General features: G+C 39.2%; 1 protein-coding gene across 1 annotated transcript; it reads left to right on the forward strand.

Moving 5' to 3' along the window:
- Positions 1 to 208: 208 nt before the first annotated feature.
- On the forward strand, positions 209 to 19422 carry fam49ba (family with sequence similarity 49 member Ba). Its single transcript, XM_067252772.1, has 11 exons — positions 209 to 348; positions 11707 to 11796; positions 12474 to 12595; positions 13413 to 13518; positions 15133 to 15269; positions 16165 to 16242; positions 17182 to 17298; positions 17500 to 17579; positions 17843 to 17969; positions 18217 to 18287; positions 18718 to 19422. Exons 2-11 carry the CDS (start codon positions 11724 to 11726, stop codon positions 18785 to 18787), a joined length of 981 nt encoding a protein of 326 aa, XP_067108873.1. The 5' UTR covers positions 209 to 348; positions 11707 to 11723; the 3' UTR covers positions 18788 to 19422.
- The last annotated feature ends 644 nt before the right edge of the window (positions 19423 to 20066 follow it).

Genomic DNA, 20066 nt, shown 5'->3' on the forward strand with positions numbered 1-20066 from the left:
AAAGTTATGATATTAATCGAGCTGTGAATGGGGGCATACTGACTGTTTATATCAACTTTACCTTTAGGCTATGTATTGAATCTCTTCACACACCCAGTCAGAGTTTGGAGATTGCCGCCTTTGTCATGAAGTGTCACTTCCTACTCGTGAAATCAATGCCTTTTATAGTTATGGGCTGCTCTCTTTCAAAAGCCTTACTAGACAAGACCTGAGCAGAAGCAATTATTTTTCCGGGTTGACCAATCATCTTCATAGAGACGTACGGGACCGTGTACCTGGTTGTCTATTTACTTGATAAAACATTCATTTACCGACCAAGGTCAGGTGGAAATTGGCTACATTTCGAAGGTAAGTTAAACATGTACAGAAATGTAACTACTTTTGCGCTTGCACGTCGGTTGGAAATGGTTTTATAATGTCATGCGTGTCGGGGGTTGCAAACGTGTGGCAATATCATATTCAGGTATACATTCCACGCGAATTCTGAATTGCAGCAGGATTTACCTAAATATTCTGCTTGTACAAAGTAAGTTAACAGTTTTATTTAATTATGGACTATATGTGGAAAGGGCATACAATAATGCAACGCAGCATTTTTGCCTTGTCTCTACGGAGTTAAAACAACTAAATGTGTTATGACGCCTAAAGATGTCAGTTTTATACTGTCTGATGCTTGTCTGAACTATGTTATATATTACATTTTCCGTAGTGAACTGACAAAGTATTCACTTCCTCATTTGTTTATTCAAAACACGCACAATCCATTTTAGTTCCGTCATTATCGTTGTGTCTGACTTCTAGTACTGCATCTTACAGTCTGATAATTAATGGTTTGCCCATCGTCATCGATTCACTATAAAATTAGAAATGTTAGGAGACAAAAATGAAGAGAAAATATTTACTTGATGTTTAGAGTTAACTCAACTTTTGTTAGTTATCAACAAATCATATCTCAATCTCAGACCAAAACATAATCTGCTTCACCTATTTAACTGGTGAAGTAACGTGAAGTAACACTTATATTATGTTACACAATGGGCCCCTTAAATTGTAAAAATGCAATAGGATGTTCAGCAACATCTTGTTTGTGTTACAGTCAAATGAATGGATAAGAGAACACTACTGAACATTGTGGACAGCATAGACATTCTCATGCATAATAGAACCTGTTGTCATTTGACGCTGACCATCATATTTCAAAAGTCAAAAATAAGTAACTAGCATATTTTTCCTAAAGAATTTAATTAAAATATGTGTCCATACCGGATGATTTAACAATAGTGTGAATATAAGTAAATACATTACTATTGACAGTAAACTTTGTGTACAGTCTATTGTCTAGGTTCACTTCTCTCACAGGCATACTGTAGACTGACTGTTGACCCTTTTATGATGTCTTACTCACCTGCTACTCGTATCATTTGTAGGCCTATAGTAGATAAACAAGGTTAAGAAAAAGATACACATCTTTCATCTCAAAGGCAAGAGGATTTTCTTTATCTGGTTTTTTGGAGTAAGCAAAACCTCCAGATGTTATAGTATATCAATCATAAGTATAAATAAGTATATATCATAGTTTTGTTATTGAGAAACTTCACTTTCTTACATTGGTGAGACTGTGTGCATTCCTGTACAAATGATTGCATCTCTTCTGCGCTGCAGGGCAGGTCCGTAAGCTGTGCCACTTGTTAGACTACCCGAGTTACAGGTTGTGTTTCTTTTAAGCCTCAGGGGGTATTATTTAGGAGTCTTCGAAATGGATAGGCTTAGTCATAATAAAGTTAAGGTTATATGAAAGTTGTACTGTTACTATGACAGGGACCTTTATTAATGAAAGTGTCTTTAAATAAACAGATTAGAATAGATTAGTTATTTATTCAGACAGTTTACAGGAACAAAGCCTTTGTATAGATTAAAGATCTTTACTGCACGTCTGCAGTGTATATTTTGTTAAGTTAGTTTGAACTGTAGTATGGTCATGAGAAATTGTTTGTAAACCATCATTATATTTTCACACCTCAGAAATTGTCTTGGGTGTAAAACTTATTTTGCTGCGGCATAATAAGATGGGTTGTTGCCTTATTTGTCTCACACACTGATGCCATTATCACTTCTCATGATCAACACAAATAGCTGCAACAATATATTTTGTGGCTTACGACCTTCAAGTTGACAAAGACAGTCAAAAAGGTACAGACAGAGAAACATGACTGCACAGGAAATACCAGCCTCTTGCTTTTCTCTACTTCCTGGAAGGCTTCTTTGAGTGTGGATCTCTGTTCACTTGTGTCTGCAACCACAAGTGTCTGGAACTGCAGCACCCACCAATATTAACGTGTGAAATTAGACCCAGAAGGCTTCAAACAACACGAGTGTTGTGTTTTTTGAATAATCACTGTCATACACTGTATGTAATATATATAAGAAAAAACATGTTTATGAATACATTAACATATAGATGCATAAATGAACAAATTATCATAATAATTTTCTGTTTCACTGCTGCTAGAATACAAACCTACTCTGACTAAAGGCCCCAATTGTGTGTGAATGTGTTCCCCACATGGCCATTTAGAGCTGCTGGTGTTTGTGCTCAGACAAATAGCATGCACAGTCACGCCACGAGTGGCAAGTTCTCACAAGTTTCCCCTCCCGCTGCACTTGACATCACACCTCTTATGGTGCAGCTCTTGGCATTTTTCCGTGCTGTTTTGTATTTTTCATTTCCATGACAGCAGTAGTTAGGGTATGTGTACTGAATATATATTATGTATGAATGTGTGTAAGGGGGTCTTTTTCAGTGTTATTTGGAAGCATATGGCATATATGCCAATATACTATAGCTGCTGTGTCTAAGAGTTGTCCTGCTGTCTATTATCTGCAAGGCTGCTGTACTGTACCAAAATCGACAGTACTGTAATTGCAAGTTGTGCTTCACTTCTGGCACTGTATATCAACCTCTTTTAATTACAATCGAGTACTTTTTAATGTCTGTATAATGTACAATAATGTGTTTCAGGTGTTCTGTGTATACAGTGGGTGTGTGACAGTTTTAGGTGACTCGATAGACCACAGACAGATTGTACTTTATCCTACTGTTGAACTCACTTCCCCCAATCCAGACAGGAAGTCTTGGTGGATGGATTCCGGTTCGACAGAAGTTTAAACAAAAATGTTTAAAAAAAAAGACTTGCAAAACACTTATTTTTTACTTGATTACATGAGGCAATCATTCAAAAGCATTGTGTCGGTGGTCCAGTACCTCTCCCAGGGGTTCTGCAAAATGCTTTCTCCACATATTCAATTCACTAATGTGTTTCTTTGGATAGTTTTTTGTTCCTCGTCCCTAGAGGGTATTGTTTACCACAAAATGACTGTAAAAGTAGATGATTTACCCGATTTTAGGTCTGATTTGTAGGCTTGATATTGACCTGGCATAATTCACTTTCGTCTCTGAGTTTACATAAACCATTAAATCGTAAAAGATTAATGCAGCCACAGCTTGATAGATTCCTCAAATTACTACATTCTTGCACTCAATACACAATACTAAGAATAATAATTCTCATGCACAGTCTATGAGACACATACATTACCTATGTTTGTGCTTATTTGTGCTTGTGTATGTGCTCATTGAAACAATTTAGTCAAAAATGCATCTGCCAACTGTTGTAAATTAGATTATATAATAAAAAAACTGTTGGTGCTATCCTGTTTAATCCCATTTATAGGCCAATGTATTTTATCATTGGCAGACATTGAGAAATGTGTCAACAGCTGCTTATAATGCCTCAACACCAATAACAGGTTATGGTTGAAACCATAAGGTGTTTTTTCACCTTGCAGTTCCAGTTCCTTCCACCAGAGAGCAAAATGACACCACCGAACACACATGGAAGCGTGTGTTCTCCCGCACCTCTCTAGCATGTCAGATTGGTTGTGCACCCTTAGGCTGGAACTCCAGAAACACTGCCCTGGTTTTTGTGACCTGGTTGCAGTTTTCATGTAAAAAGTAAAAAAAAAAAAAGAAGATATTTTTGGAAAGCCACTAAACATTAGCACAGCTGTCTATGTAAATAGATAGATATGATAGAGGGCCCCAAAATATGTAAATGTAAATACTAAATGGTTTTCTAAGAAAGAATCAAATTAGAATTTAACATTATGCATTTGTGAATTTGGAAGTGCAAATCAAGATTTTTATTAGGAAGTATTATAAAATGTATTTTATTGAAATACTGTATATTAAACTAGAAACATTTAGGTTACGTAAAAAAGTTTCTCTTGGATCTGCTATCCTATAGGGCTTGTGTATGTGTACTGTATATGTGTGTAAGTAAATGTACTGTATTTGGTTTGCAAAGTGAGTGAATTTTCCTACTAATAATATTGTATCTCATGTGGACATCCGCATTTGTGCGTGGGTGCGTGTGTGGCATATCTGTCAAGCTTGCAATCAAAACTCTTCAAAGACACCTCTGTCTTTTGCCTCCAAGCACTGTGCTGATAATGTCTCAGGATGTCTGTGCCCTTTCAATGCCCTGTTATGTTTCCACTCACCCCCCTTTTAAGCCTGGAGTCTGGCATCTTTACACCCCCCCACTCTGCCAAAACATGGTTACAGTCATAAAGACAACCATCACGTAAATACACACACACACTATCACAGGGTGACGTAGAACATTACAACATATTGTGATTTAGTCACATCTGAAGTACACAGGACCACAGCATTGCAGCAGTAGTAAACAAGTTAAGATGCTTCAGTACCAGCCTTTGCTATGCTCGGAATTAGACCATGCCAATGGTGTGTGGTGGGAGGGGAGGACTTGTTTTGATTTGAAAGGAGCTGGGTACAGGGTGTGTGTGTAGGTCTCTGTGTGTGTGAGTGTGTGTATTGGAATTGACAAGACATTAGATGTGTGTCTGAACAGTTTATCTATGGCAGTGTTTGGGTGGGAGTGGTTGGGTTCACTGTGTGCTGATTTGAGCTGTGTTTTTGATCAAATGTCGCTAACAGTAGAGGGCAGTGCCAAGGTCAAACAAAGGGCTTAATAAAGCATGAACAGCAACGGCCAGTTGAAAAATTGCCCTGATCCCATTAATGGTGGGGTGCTTCTATTCTATCACAGTTGTATATCAATGAAGTAAAGCCGCCTTAACTACGTTGTCCAAAAAATGAACATTTAAAAAAAAATTATGAGCGATATCCGCCGTGTTACTCTGTCCTGTTTTCTCCCTTTTATTCCAAACCGTGACCAACGCCAGTCTACCCCCTCCCCCCCCCCCTCCTCCCTCGTCTGTCGGCAAACCCCACACTACCACCTTAACCAACACATTTTCTGCGGGAAACCCTGATATATATATATATATGACAATAGTAACATCTTACACTGGCACAACCAAACACCCAAATCCAAACACGAGTAAATACAAACTACATCAATATCTTGCAATGTATGTGTTTGTCTTTCCTCTTCCCTGGGGTTTTGGCTGCACCAGTGTAAGGTAGGAAGTTGCTACCAACTTTCGGAGGCAAATTTAAGGGCATAGATAATCTGGTACAGTACTGTTGGTAACCTTAAAAGGTACGCGTCTAGGTTATATATAAAAAAGAAAATGCCCACTAAATGGAGCATACATGCCTTAATCTGTGCCAGTCCCATGCGGGTCGATATACCCCACTGATTTCTGCTTTACTGCGCAGTCGGCACCCCCAGCATGCCACTCCCACCCCGTTGAGCTAGAGGCTAGCAATAGCATGGAGGCTAATGCTACATGGCGTGTCATTGGGCATATCTGGGTCAAGTCAACCTCCTCCTTTCTCTAGCCTTGCGTCGCCCGCCCCCACGTGTCGCCTCTACTTCTGTGTGTGTGAGGGGGAGAGAGGAGGGGTCTTGGCTGGGAATTGTGTTGTATTAGTAGTGTGTGTCTGTTTTTGTGTGTGTGTGTGTGTGAGTGAGTGAGTGAGTGAGTGAGTGAGTGAGTGAGTGAGTGAGTGAGTGAGAGAGAGAGAGAGAGAGAGAGAGAGAGAGAGAGAGAGAGAGAGAGAGAGAGAGAGAGAGAGAGAGAGAGAGAGAGAGAGAGAGAGAGAGAGAGAGAGACATATATTCACTCTACAAACAATTGTCGACCAACAAATTAACCAAAACAAGAATAAAATCTTCTCTTGCTTTGTTGATTTCCAAAAAGCATTTGACTCAATCTGGCATGAAGGCCTTTTATATAAACTGATAGAGAGCGGAGTCTGGGGGAAAACATATGACCTCATAAAATCAATGTACACAAATACCAAGTGTGCAGTCAAAATTGGACAAAGGCATACAGACTTCTTTGTCCAAGGTCGAGGAGTAAGACAGGGATGCAGTCTGAGTCCCACCCTCTTTAATATCTACATAAATGGTCTGGCGAGGGAACTAGAACAGTCTGCAGCACCTGGAATCCCTCTCCTGGACACAGAGGTCAAATGCCTCCTCTTTGCAGACGACCTTGTGCTTCTGTCCCCAACCAAGGAGGGACTACAGCAACATCTAGACCTGCTGCACAGATTCTGTCAAAATTGGGCCCTAACAGTCAATCTAAAAAAGACTAAAATTCTTGTTTTCCAAAAAAGAAATCAGGATCCCAAATATTGATTCCTCCTGGGAACTAACCAATTAGAATACACCAAAAATTATACTTTCCTTGGTCTAAACATCAGCACCACAGGCCACTTCCAAAAAGCTGCAAATGACCTGAGAGACAAGGCACGAAGGGCTTTTTACGCCATCAAAAGAAATGTTAAAATTGACATCCCAATCAAAATCTGTATTAAAATTATGTAATCCATTATAGAACCCATTGCGATACATGGCTGTGAAATCTGGGGCCCACCTGCAAACCAAGAATTTGCCAAGTGGGACAAACACCCCATAGAAAGCCTGCACGCAGAATTCTGTAAAAACATATTAAGAGTTCAAAACCCCAAACAATGCCTGCAGAGCTGAATTAGGAGTGTATCCTTTAATCATCAAAATACAAAAAAGAGCAACTAAATTCTACCTACACCTTAGCCAAAGTGAAGAAAATACCTTCCACCACAAAAGTTTGTATCAGCCTGTCATGGCCTTAGAGACAGCCACAATGAGGAAAATGTATAATATGGCAAACATAACATGTTTTCATTTTTGTTTTAATATTTTCTTTAAATTGTATTATTATTATCATTATATAACCTCTATGTGCGTATGTATGTGTATGTATGGGTATATGCGTGTGTATATATACGTGTGGGTGTGTATACATGTGTGTATGCGTATACATATATATATATATATATATATATATATATATATATATATGTATATATACACATGTGTGTGTGTATCTATTTACTTATTTATGTATTTATTTATACCGATTATTTGGCAAAATTAATAATATACCAACTTGTTGTACACAAGTTGTACACCTGTGTGGTGTAGCTACACGTATGTATATGTTAAACTGCCGTGTGTGTCTCTGTATGTGAGTGTGTGAAATATAAGTATATATAAGGCCATGATTTACATTTATTATTATTTCTGTAATTCTACCTTTCCTTTGGCAATATGAACAATTGTTGTTTTCATGCCAATAAAGCCCTTTGAAGAGAGAGAGAGAGAGAGAGAGAGAGAGAGAGAGAGAGAGAGAGAGAGAGAGAGAGAGAGAGAGGAGATGTTGAAGGGAAATGGGGGTGATTTTCATAGTGTGGTTTTAGGTAGTAGTAGTAGTTGTATGGAGGGCACGTGGACTATCATGCTGCACTGCGGTAGAGGCTTAGGAATGTACTAACACAGCTTCATTCAACATGAGAGATTCTCCTCACACACTAACAGCCCTTCCACTGTGCAGAAAGTTGTGGGTCTTAATAACCAGAAAAGAATACAATAGATATACTAATGGGAAAAGCAATACCAAATCTTTGGCTCTCATTCTAAATATATTTTTTGATTGTTTTGTTAAACCAGAGCAAATTTTTTTTAAATGTGAGACAACCCCCCCCCCAAAAAAAAATATTGACAACTAAGAAATAAAACTTCATTTAGATACCTCTCACAATCTACAAGGTTTCCCTCTGTTTCTTGCAAAGCTTGTTTTTCTTAAAAACCACTCTGTCAGATTACAGAAAGAACTGCTTTTTTTAAAGTCATATTCTGATTTCAAGCAGCACTCAATCTGTATGCATATATCCCTTTTCTTGTCTTATTAGTGGTAGTAATCTCCTCTCCTCCCCCAAAGCTGTCCTCTGATTGGCCATTCGACTGTTTTCAGTGGAGATATATTTTTGGGGCTCCATGGATACAGTCGAATGCTGAGTTCCTCTACTCAGCCAATGGGAAAGAAGGATAGAGGAGTTCTAGACGAATGAGGGGGCTTCAGACAGTTGTAACCCGTTTCTGCCGTGGCTCACCAACCCCCCACCAATGGCAAGCTCAAAGGGGATGATGGGGTTTGGGGTGATAGTAAGGGGTGGGGCTTTCTGTTATCCTGTAAACAATAACAAGTGATGTCAGTAGTGATGTCATACACATTGCCCTGAATCTCTCTCATCAACAGTAGTCCACCTTAGAGCTGCCTCTATCATACTGGAGCCTAGATAAACAAATCACACGCCTCATGAGAGGTCACACAGGTCCACACAAACTAAATAACAATCAAACGCCCACCAATACCAACAGTCTTTCCTTGAGATCCTGTCTGTCAATATAACTACTACTGCCTTTTATTTATAACATCTTTGAATAAGTATCAAATATAAATCCAAAGGTATTGCTATAAGTATACTACTCTTACGATCACATTATGTCTAGTACAGTCTATTGTGAGTTTAAGTGACAAGTCAAATAAAAAAGTTGTATACTTGTATTCATTTACATGTAAATGAATGCCAAGAACATCTCAAATTAACATGGTTCATATAAAAGCCACATACAGTACTAATCCATTACATGTGTATGTTTATTAGCATTACAAATAGATCAACAGATTAATAGTTCTGGTGCACATCTGAAACACCACAGCCTTTAGTATTGAAACTAAAAACCCCATCCATCTTTCTGCTTGAAGCATGTTTGGCTAGGCTAACTGCATGGATTACAAGGCCTGTTGCAGTTGTTAAACATGACTGATTTAGATGCCACATTAAAGCCAATTTGTAGTAGGCTCATTAGCCTAATACAGTGTTTTGCCATGTTGCTAAAATGCAGTGACGGATTAGCCAGGCCCAATAGCTGATTGGTTTAAGCATATGGTAAATAATTTTCTTTGAGTTATCCAAATGTACTTTATGACATTGCTCACTGCATGTCATCAGGCAGAGCAGATTTCAGCAGGTTCAGTTAGTTTACAGTTATGGTTCATCAATAGATATCTAGAATCAATTAGAATAGTTCAGTCAAAATTCAGTTTCAGTTTCAAAGTACAGACCATTTCTAAGGTACTGTGTACAGTAGCAGGGTATGTTTAGTTGAGTGCAGGGCCTCAGGTCTTATCCTTAACATTAAAGAGATATTACTTTCTGTATTAGTTTACCAGATGGATGATCCTGTAGTTTAATCCCATGTACATTTCAGAAAAAGCTACAGAATAACAATAATAATATTAATCCAGAAAACAATTTTTAAGCACACTGATGACATTGATGAGGCATTTTTAGGTCAGTGTTTTCTTGACCAAAATTCTCTCTGCACACCTTGTAGTTCTTTAACCATGATAGACGTACAGTAGAACTGATTTCTTAAGCCAGTGTGTACCAGCTTCAGTTAGTTTTAGTGCCGCTCCCAACTGCTTAATCCTTTTCCTGAAGAGCTCCCATCCTGTGGCCTTGGACTCCAACCCCAGTTGTAATTAATCAGATTAATCTCATCAACCAGATCATTAGTAGGTTCAGGTGCATTAGATTAGGTTGGAGGAAAAACGACTGCCAAGACAGCTACTCAGGATCCTGTTGGCAGCTGACCACTTAAACGTTCAGTGCCAGATTGACTGCCAGGGGGCAGTGAAGGACAAACTAGCAACCACCCCGCAACCTATTGTAGTAGGAAGTCATCCAGTCGCCCCAGAGATGAAGATCTGACCAACTAAGTTAGTCATTGCTGTCCACTCACACTCCTAAAGATTCCCATCATATATGAGTCAAGTTTGTGTAATCAGAAAGTGTTGTGCCCAAGGGTCGTCTTCGATGCTCATACATTTAACTTTTATTTGATTTAGTAATACATTTTTATCAGTGACCTTTGTCAGAAAATATTAGTTCTGCTGTAAGCAAAACATTTGTGTGTATTCATTTATTTTTCCATGCAGGGAACCATAGCGACTGTCTATGACAATAGTATGTGGTCTGCCTGTACTAAAGGCTGTCGGCACTGCGGCTGACAGCTAACTATGTCTCATTGTATGTGAATCATGATTTGACCACCACTACATATTAAAAGTCAGGGTTTGCACCCAAGTTACCAACTGTAGATAACTCAGCTGTAGACAACTCAATGTTCATTTTTAAAAGAAAAATCAATATTTGGGTGTGATTGTAGCGCCCCATGGATTGTCCTCTGCCTCACCCACTCCCACACATGCACCCAGATGTGATGGCAGTGAGAGAGCAGGTGGGGCTCATGGCACAGAAGGGAGTGTCGGTGATGCGCAATGACACTTGTAAGGACAGGCTTCGTTAATAACTTGAAATAGCCAATGCCAACTGACAGAGTTGAGTTCCTTATTTGAAAACAGCGCCCATCCTTAATCTGTCAACCAAAAAACAGCAACTCAATCGTTTTTACAACAACGTGGTGACCTAATGTCAGGATAGTGCTCCATGAAAGTGTTTTCAGTACTGAGTGTAATTAATGTATTTTCTACACAACCTCTGTTTGGTGACGAAGCTAAAAAGTAAGGGATAACACTTCTGATTCATTATAGGGCATCAGTAAGTACGAGGATTCCTCTATATTATAAACATGTCATACATACAAAACACCCTTTCTCCCTTTGCTTAGAACTCATACAGTCGTGGTCATACGTTTTGGCAATGACAAATGTTGTGTTTTGCACAACAGGTTTGCTGGTTCAGTATTTGATGAAAATGTTTTCACATGTTTCTATAGAATACTGGAATACAATAAGGCACATTTCATATTTTTTAAAGCTTTTTGGGGGTAAAGATTTTCAATATATGCAAATAGTCCCCTTTTACAGCAGTCAATCTGCTCCTAAAATCCAATCAGAGTGATTTCACCTGGCTAAAACTAGTTGACACTTTCCCCTGTGCTGATGATATTACTGAAATTATGTTAGCAGTCATTTTATGCCAAGGCCCAACAAGCTTTGCAAACACAAAATGTATGTTGCTCTCAATACTTTTGGCCACGGCTGTACATGTTTGCCGTTTAACGATACAGTGAAATGAATTGCCAAATGCATGTGGCTGTAGGGTTAATTGTGTTGTTGTAATTTAAATGTTTTGTGATGTCAAGTTCAGAATATTTACCCTAGTAATTAACCTCTGGAAATGAGCGGTTATCATCTCAGAGTTTGGCATCACTGCAACATTATTAGGACATTTTAAGAAAATTATATAATATTGTTACCATGTTAAATTTAAGATACAGACAAGCACACACACAGTTTGGTAGGAAGCAGTAAATGTATGCATATCTAATCTGACCAATTCCCTTCCACTGTTTGTAGGTGGTTCATTGTCCATCATGGGGAACCTGATCAAGGTGTTGACGAGGGACATTGATAACAATGCGGGAAACTTCTTCCTGGACTTTGAGAGTAAGCAAAAGGGTACACCCACAGCAACCCCAGAACACACACAACACCTATCCATCCAATCCACCTATCCATCCATTCAGACATTCAATTTGAGGGACAGGTATGTATAGGGGGCAGAAGTGGTAGGAGTGATCTGGTAATGCCCTTTCAGCTAGGGAAAGCAAAAGGTTTCTGCGACAGAAAAAAACATTCTCAAAACTGTGTCTCTCATTCTCCTTACATCACTCCTCCCTTTGCTATCCATCTTTATTCTCCCTTTATTCCTGCACACAACTTGGATTATGTGTCCTCACTGCCAAGTTTGTAACCAGGGTTGTAGGATTCACTTATCCAGCCTATTTACCTTCATCAACACACAAGTCTCCTCATCCTAGCTTAGTAGGTAGAACACTTTGCTCACATTTCCTATTCATTTCCCTCATCCGTTCAGCGTCTGTCCTGTAGACTATGCTCGGGCCAAGGGGTACACTGCTTCCAATGGGTTTTTCTGTTACTTTCACAATTCCGAAAATCTCCCTTGCAAACGACTAATATCTCAGTTGTCACATGACACTGTTCATCCTTTTGACTAGTCTCACACATTCATTTCGCAGACATAAAATCACATTACAGATGTCCTCCCAACATCCTATAGCATCGTAAGGCTTCTGTTCACTGCTACTTTGCACCGTCCCCAGATGCCAAGCCTACAGAAGCAGAGAGGCAGCAGTGGGAGCAGGTGAACAAGGTGCTGCTGGAGGCTCTGGCCATACTGGATGACCTGCAGTCCTACCGTGGAGCAGGAGAAGAGATCAGACAGGTGAGAGGAACAAGAAATATAAACAGCATCGACATTTAACGGTTCCTAAATCTCTGACCGTGGCTGATGCTCAACAGGCTACGATAGGAAGCAACCCTGACTGAAATAGAATGTAATTTGAGGTTGAACATTAAACTGGTGTTTTAACAAGAATCACTGTGCAGTTGTCTTGGTAGGCTTGAGGTAGTGACAGGGTTTTGACTGTATCCATGGTTTTTCGTTCGGGCAAAGCAGTTTATTTTCAGCTAGATACTTTTAATGGTTGCCGTGGTAACAGCAGGAACCAAGGGGCAGCATGCGCCAAGCTGTCAATCATGTATTCCTTTTTTATTTTTTTGGTCCAAAGGTTCCTGTATTATTTTGGAAATAGGCTCCTACTCTTGTATTCTTCCCAATGCTTTTGTTCTTTTGATCAAAATGTGTCATTTTGGAGAAAAGAAAAGCTACTGAACTTTGTGCAGATTAGAGAAAGCCCATACCCCCCCCCCTCCTCACCAGCTTTATTTCCTCACAGCACAATGTTGAGACAGTAGCAATTTCTGTCAGTTTTATTCTATTCTTAGTTATTTAAGTGAATTGCATTTCCCAAGACAAATCAGCCCAACCCCTTTCTTTCTACCTCTCCAAACCTTTCTCCCTCCCTTTTCTTGATACCCCTCATTCTGCATTTCCAACTGTCTCTAATGATTTCATATTTCCTCTCCAATATTTCCAAACCTCATTTGGTCTAACCTCCACCCTCATCTCTTCCACTTCATTTCCATCCCTTTCTCCATCCGTCCACTGTTCCCTCCATGCCTCTCCTCCCCCCCTCCAGGCGATACAGAATCCTAGTGTGGACCAGGTCCAGGAGAGAGCCTGGGCTGCCGTGGTGCCGCTGGTGGGGAAACTGAAGAAGTTCTATGAGTTCTCTCTGAGGTTAGGTATGTACATCACAACAGCCACACACACTGTGGTGATGAGCTTCTTCTGAGAAAACACTGGAACGAATCACAAAAATATAGAAATACAGTTCTTACAAAAAAATATTATGTTGAGTGCATTGACTTAAGTCTATATCAAAATTTATTCAGCAATCAAAGAGCAAATGTCCAAAAGTACATTTGGACAATAGAAGCAAATGTGAGGCATTATGTTATGTGTTGATGTAATGGGTGGAAAGATATGATTAAATTATATCACAATATCATGACATTAACATTATGTACTACCAACATGGATAATACTGAGTTGATTGTATTCTCATCTAGTTTCTCACTTGAGCAAATAAATCAATGTATGAAAAAGATTAAAGTAAACATTAAACGCGTTCAACAATCACGTTCGAACACGATCAAACTTCCTTATTAAAGCTTAATAAAAGTTGATCAAATATATCTATATCACTGTCCGTTGTACGCTACAGTATGTAGGGGCTCTGTATTTAGGCAGGATCATTATGACACTGATCACTGTGCTTCTGCAATACCGGCCTGCCAATATGCCAATAGGCTAATGGACATGAGCAAAATAGGGCTGATCCATAGTGTACACCACCTCTGTTGCTCCCACCGGTAGGTACAGAGACATAGACCACCTTCTCAGTTGCAAAGCTTTTTTCAGAAGCAAAAAAATAAGGATTTGAATGAGCTGCGGTAACTCTCAACTGACAAGCATGCGTCCGCTCCCAGGTAAAGTACAGGCCTGTCACTTGCCTTCTAAAATCAATATACAGTCAACAGCACCATTTTCTTTTTTTTACAACTTGATTTTACCGGGAAGATGATCTTATTGACAAGGATGTATATAGGTATAATTGAATGTAAAACATATGTAGCACACATAGTCCATGAGATCTCATTAGTCTCTAGACATGAATGGCCTTAAGCGAAAGATTTTCTATTCACTAAATGATACAGGCGGAAAAGAGGGGGGCTGCCTCTGAAAAACTGGAGTGACCTAATTATCTGTCACATGCTCTGATCACGTCTAGACCTCGGCCAGTGGCGCATCACTCAGGAGATGGGCTGTGACAGCGACAAGCTAAATCTTTGCCATGAAATCCCAACAGAACTCAGCAACTGGGTTGGTCTGTCATCAGGAGAGAACCCAGACTAGTCTGATCCATTAAATATGAAGTGTCTCGGCCCCAGATATGTGATGCGGTTACGGGTGACCAAGAAATGTTCATTTTCATTATTCCTTTTTCCTTTCCAACGTTTAATGCATATGTAATTGATACAGGTCATCGTTTCTGGTAAAAACCAAATAGTAAGGTAGAAATGTCATCTTAGATGGGTCTGTATGGCACAAAAATTCAGATACGCATGAGAAATGTGCTGTGGAGATTTGCCTGTCACTTGCAGAGAGCGGAAGGTGAACGAGAGGACTCATTTGCAGATCTCCTGCGATCCTCTATCCGTCCTGATCCCATACTCTCATTCTAACCCTCCTCTCCCTCTCTCCCCCTCTACTCTACAACTCTCCATTTCTTTTTCTCTCTCTCTCTCCCCCACTTTCCCTCCCTGTCTCTGTGTGTCTCTCTTTCTCCTCCTCAGAGGGGTCGTTGCATGGTCTGCTAAAGTCTCTGACCAGCGCACGCTGCAGCCCCACACAGCATCTGGAGCAGGAGCAGGCCCTGGCCAGACAGTTTGCTGAGATCCTCCACTTCACACTGCGTTTTGATGAGCTAAAGGTCTGGTGTCTTCCTACTACTATTGTGTTTGGGTTCGGCTATTTGTCATTTATTTGGTTAACTCACTCCCAAGGTCGAGATGAGGTTAACTCTCTCAACTTGCAGTTCATTGAAACAAAATAAAAAACGAAACGGAAAAGAAATACAGTACATCCGTCTTGGATAAAAAAACAGCACTTATTCCAGCTCTACTACTACTACCACATAAAACCCACCTGACTAAAATGTCCCTGTACCTTAGCATATTCACCATCTTCACCTTCTTTAAGAACTGCTGACTCCTCATCTTCCCCTCCCCCACCCTGTCCCTCCTCCAATGCATATTCAACTCACCCCTATCCTCTGAGCTACTGTGTCACTGGCACCACCTACATATGCCATGGAAATGAGACTGGGATATTCGTTCTCTTTGAACTGCATGTTTATTAATGGTGAATCAATAGAGAGGGGAGAAAGTCCCCATGGGATCCTCTCCTCTCTTTTTAAATTATCTTACTGTACCCTTTAGAGGTCATGATTTGCATAACTCTGGTAGCGAGTAAGAGAGAGTAATAGCAAGTAGGTATGAATGAAAGGGAAAGTCAGGAACATGAAGAGATCAACCCTTTTTTCACCGTTTTCTCAATAAAAAAAACTACAGAAATGTAACACTGAAAGAAATGTAAGGTATTGGAATTATACTTTGCCAAGAGAACTGATTACATGGAGGTACATCTACTATAGACTCTTATATAGACTCTTCTATAAACTCTTCATGACAATTCATCTGTTATAACCGTAATACTGCTCACATTTCCAGGCATACACTGTACATAACTTGTGTAAATGTCAAGCACAGGGTAGGAGCATGTTTTAATCAAGTTTTTTGTGGTGATTTTGTGTCTTTCCATGACAGATGACAAACCCCGCCATCCAAAACGACTTCAGCTACTATAGGAGGACACTGAGCCGAATGCGCATCAACAATGTCGCTGTGAGTACAAATTGCTGATGGATTTGAAAATGATTTCTCAGAAAAACATATTTTATGCAATAAAATGCCTATAATAGTATTGTATATATTTATGCATCAACTGCCCTAACCTTAATTATTATAAGAATAAGTTGTGGTGTATCCACATCCTGAAACCTTTAGATTTATTGGTTATTTAATAGTCAAATTAAATCAATCCATTATCTTTGGGCATCGCAGGACAGTAATAAACATGACCGATGATTAAGTTAAGACCAAACAATGATTGGATGGCATTCGTACCTAATGCAATGATTGGACGGGCTACTTGTCTGTGTACCTACCTCCAGGCAGCGCGTTCATGTGTTTTGGGGGAGGGGCTTTGAAGGGAGGGGGTGGGATATTTTGGGTTGGATCCTTTTGTACTCAAGCTAAAATTGCTGGGTTCGCAAAACTCGCCCATCCCGCCTTTAGCCACCTTAAACCTTCAAGGATGATCAAAAGAGAACACCAATGAACAATGGATAAGGATGAGACAAGGGGCTCGTTGACCTTGTATCTCCCCCATTAGGAGCACTCACTGCTGGGGAATAATTCATTAAGTTCCCCAGGCTCATTACACCAACATACTGTACAGCTTCATGCATGAGGCATACAGATTGCATGCTGACTGCTTCCTTTTCTATAAAGCTTTGATATAATGAATTGCCTTCACTTAATGTAATGAGTTGGCTCAGCTGTAAATGCAGCTTTTTTTGTCAATTTGGGAGTCCGTCTCATGTTGATTTACATTTAAATGAGCACACCAATTTAAAAAGCAGAGGCAGCAAAAGCCGAATAGATTTAATTTGCAATGCCAATGGCCTAACCTTGGGTCCTAATGCTCAAAAAAGTTCCTCCATCCTAGCTTTTGAGAACACCTGGGTTACAAACAATAGTAAAAAGTAATTCTATTTTCAGGCAGAGGAGCAGAACGAGGTCAATAATGAACTGGCCAATCGGATGTCTCTGTTCTATGCCAATGCCACGCCGATGCTGAAAACGCTAAGCGACGCCACAACAAAATTTGTCTCAGATGTGAGTGTGGAAACTTGGGAACTTGCCGGATAAAAGTTTGTTTTACATCAAACACCTCCCATGTACAGGATCCAAGACAAAGATAGGTCATAGCTATTGACAGTACCCATAAATAAGTACATTTTGGTAACATCATACTTTAACAAGTCTCTGACATACATGTCCTATTCCAATGTTTTAATGTTTGCTTATATTTTTCAGAACACTGACTTACCCATTGAGAACACGACAGACTGCCTCAGTACAATGGCCAGTGTGTGTAAAGTCATGTTGGAGACACCGTGAGTTGGTTGCCTTCACTGTGTTTTGCTCACAATTTCAATCATCATTGCTGTGTCATTGCATCCTGTGTATTAAAATATAATTTTTACGAACTGTTAAATGTTTTTGTCAACACAATCCTATAAACACCTTTGAATGCAGGATTCTGATAGCAGTATTATGATTGTTCACCTGGTTTGTTCACCCTGGCTACCACTGTTATGTAAACGTTGAGTGCTTACTTTTGATGTGTGTGCTTGTATATACACTGTGTGGTCAACAGGGAGTACCGTAGCCGCTTTGCCAACGAGGACACTGTGTCCTTCTGTTTGCGTGTGATGGTGGGGGTAATCATCCTTTACGACTATGTCCACCCTGCAGGAGCCTTCACCAGGTCCTCCAAGATAGACGTACGTATAAACAGGATCAAATATCGAATCACTGCTATTGTCTTTATCAGGCATTCTGACACTGTTTGGATATGCCATCTGTGGATGAAGCTTAACTGAATAAACCCACATTTTTATTAAATGTGAAAAAAGACAGTTTCATAGTCTTTCTGTGGCCAAAACCCCAAATACATCTAGATTTAAGGCAACTTTTAAGATTAAAAAACAAATGAATGGACTTGTATCTTCTAAATGATATTGTACATAGATGAAAGGATGCATCAAAGTCCTGAAGGATCAGCCTCCAAGCAGTGTGGAGGGCCTTTTAAATGCTCTCAGGTAAGAGGGCGGGAACCTTCTACAAACTAGTGTCGTTATTGTGATTTCTTTTTGCGGGGGTAAAACTACCAATGTTACATGCATACACAATTTTTTTACTGGTCAATGTTTACATTACCTGTAGTGATAACATTGTAGATACATATAAATGGTTATGTGATGGCAACATGATATTACAGTATAGAAACATCAGTAGCTACACAAGTAAAACAAAGTATTGGGGAGGAGGATTTTAGTAGGTGCTTAGTAGCTGAGCTTTAGGAGGTGTTTTTCCTACAGGTGTTGCTATAACACATCATACATAATGATTCATGTTAACTAAGGTAAAATGGTTACCAGTTCACGTCAATAATCATAGATTTGTGTATTTGGTAACTAGTGACTTACGACTGCATACCTATTACTTACAACTCTCTTCCTCTACACACAGGTACACAACAAAGCATTTGAATGATGAGACTACCTCCAAGCAAATAAAGAATATGCTACAAGTCAATTAACTGAAACGGTTCAGTATCAGGAGTTGTCATTATCTGACATAAGAGTTAATTAAACTGCTGTATTTTGTATAGTTTCAAAAAGGCAGTCTTTTAATTAACAAAACAGACATCAGGCCTTTAGTTGACTTGCAGGTAAGTAGTAAGGCCCTAATTTTCCATAAGTCATTTCACTGGAGCAATTTGACTGTAAAATATGGTTTTGTGCATTACAAATCTATATATTCAAAATATTTTTTGTTAACACTTTACTTGACATTACTCATGCAGAAAAGTTCATAGGAACTTGTAAGTTGAAAATGCATTCACTGTCATACATGTTAAATGACAGTGTGTAATTACATATGGTTCTATATTCAGAACAGATTGCAATTCTTGCAACAGTGTGCTTATACATCAAATTACACTCCTGACAAGAGTGCTGTGAAGTGATGGTACCCATTTTCGAAAACAAATATCTCTGGACAACGACAGTTTAGTATTAATTATAACTGGAAGCACTCAAAACAAAAAAAAACTTTTTATACTTGTATGATACAGTGTCAGCATTTTTTAAAATGTAAATGTATTTTTATTTTTGCAAGAGGTACAGAATGTTTGAGTTGACAAAATAAAAATAAATGGTTTTTATTTTTAAATTTGGTTCTGTCTCATTGCTCTTTGGCCTACAGTACTGTTCAGTTTGTTCAGTATTGAATGGCTGAGTAAATGTAAGCTTTTGATTTGGAAATAGCCCAAGTGTAAGTAATATACGTATATACACTAGATAATATTTTTGTAAGCAATTTTGTAAACATTTTGGCTATTAATGGGTAAATAAGAAGAATAGTATTACTATTCTATATTCTATATATTACTATATAAATGAATAAATGTAAATGTACTATTCAATGTCATCTCTCTGACTTAAGTGAGAAATGTTTGCCCTAGTGTACACTACAGTCTTGGAGGTTCTACTTTCCATTTCCCATCTGAGGCATGCCTCTTTTACACACACATTTAAACTATTTACCCCCACCCACATGAGTAAGACTGTGGGCTGAAATTTAGGAATGAAGAATTTCCGTTTTACACACATGTAATAAAGTCGGTTGGGAGACTCAACTCTCCCAAAGCACATAGAATGTGGAACAACCATTTTGCCTCCCATTGGTTCCTGCCTGTCAGCTGTTTCTCCCTTGGATTATGATCATAAAAGAAAGTAGAGGGCGATAGTTGTGTTTCCTCCTGGCTGAACCCCGGAAACACAGAGTGCGTGTGGAGTGAGTAATGCATTCCACAT

This window comes from Osmerus mordax, chromosome 16, assembly GCF_038355195.1.
Source record: "Osmerus mordax isolate fOsmMor3 chromosome 16, fOsmMor3.pri, whole genome shotgun sequence".
NCBI lineage: Eukaryota > Metazoa > Chordata > Actinopteri > Osmeriformes > Osmeridae > Osmerus > Osmerus mordax.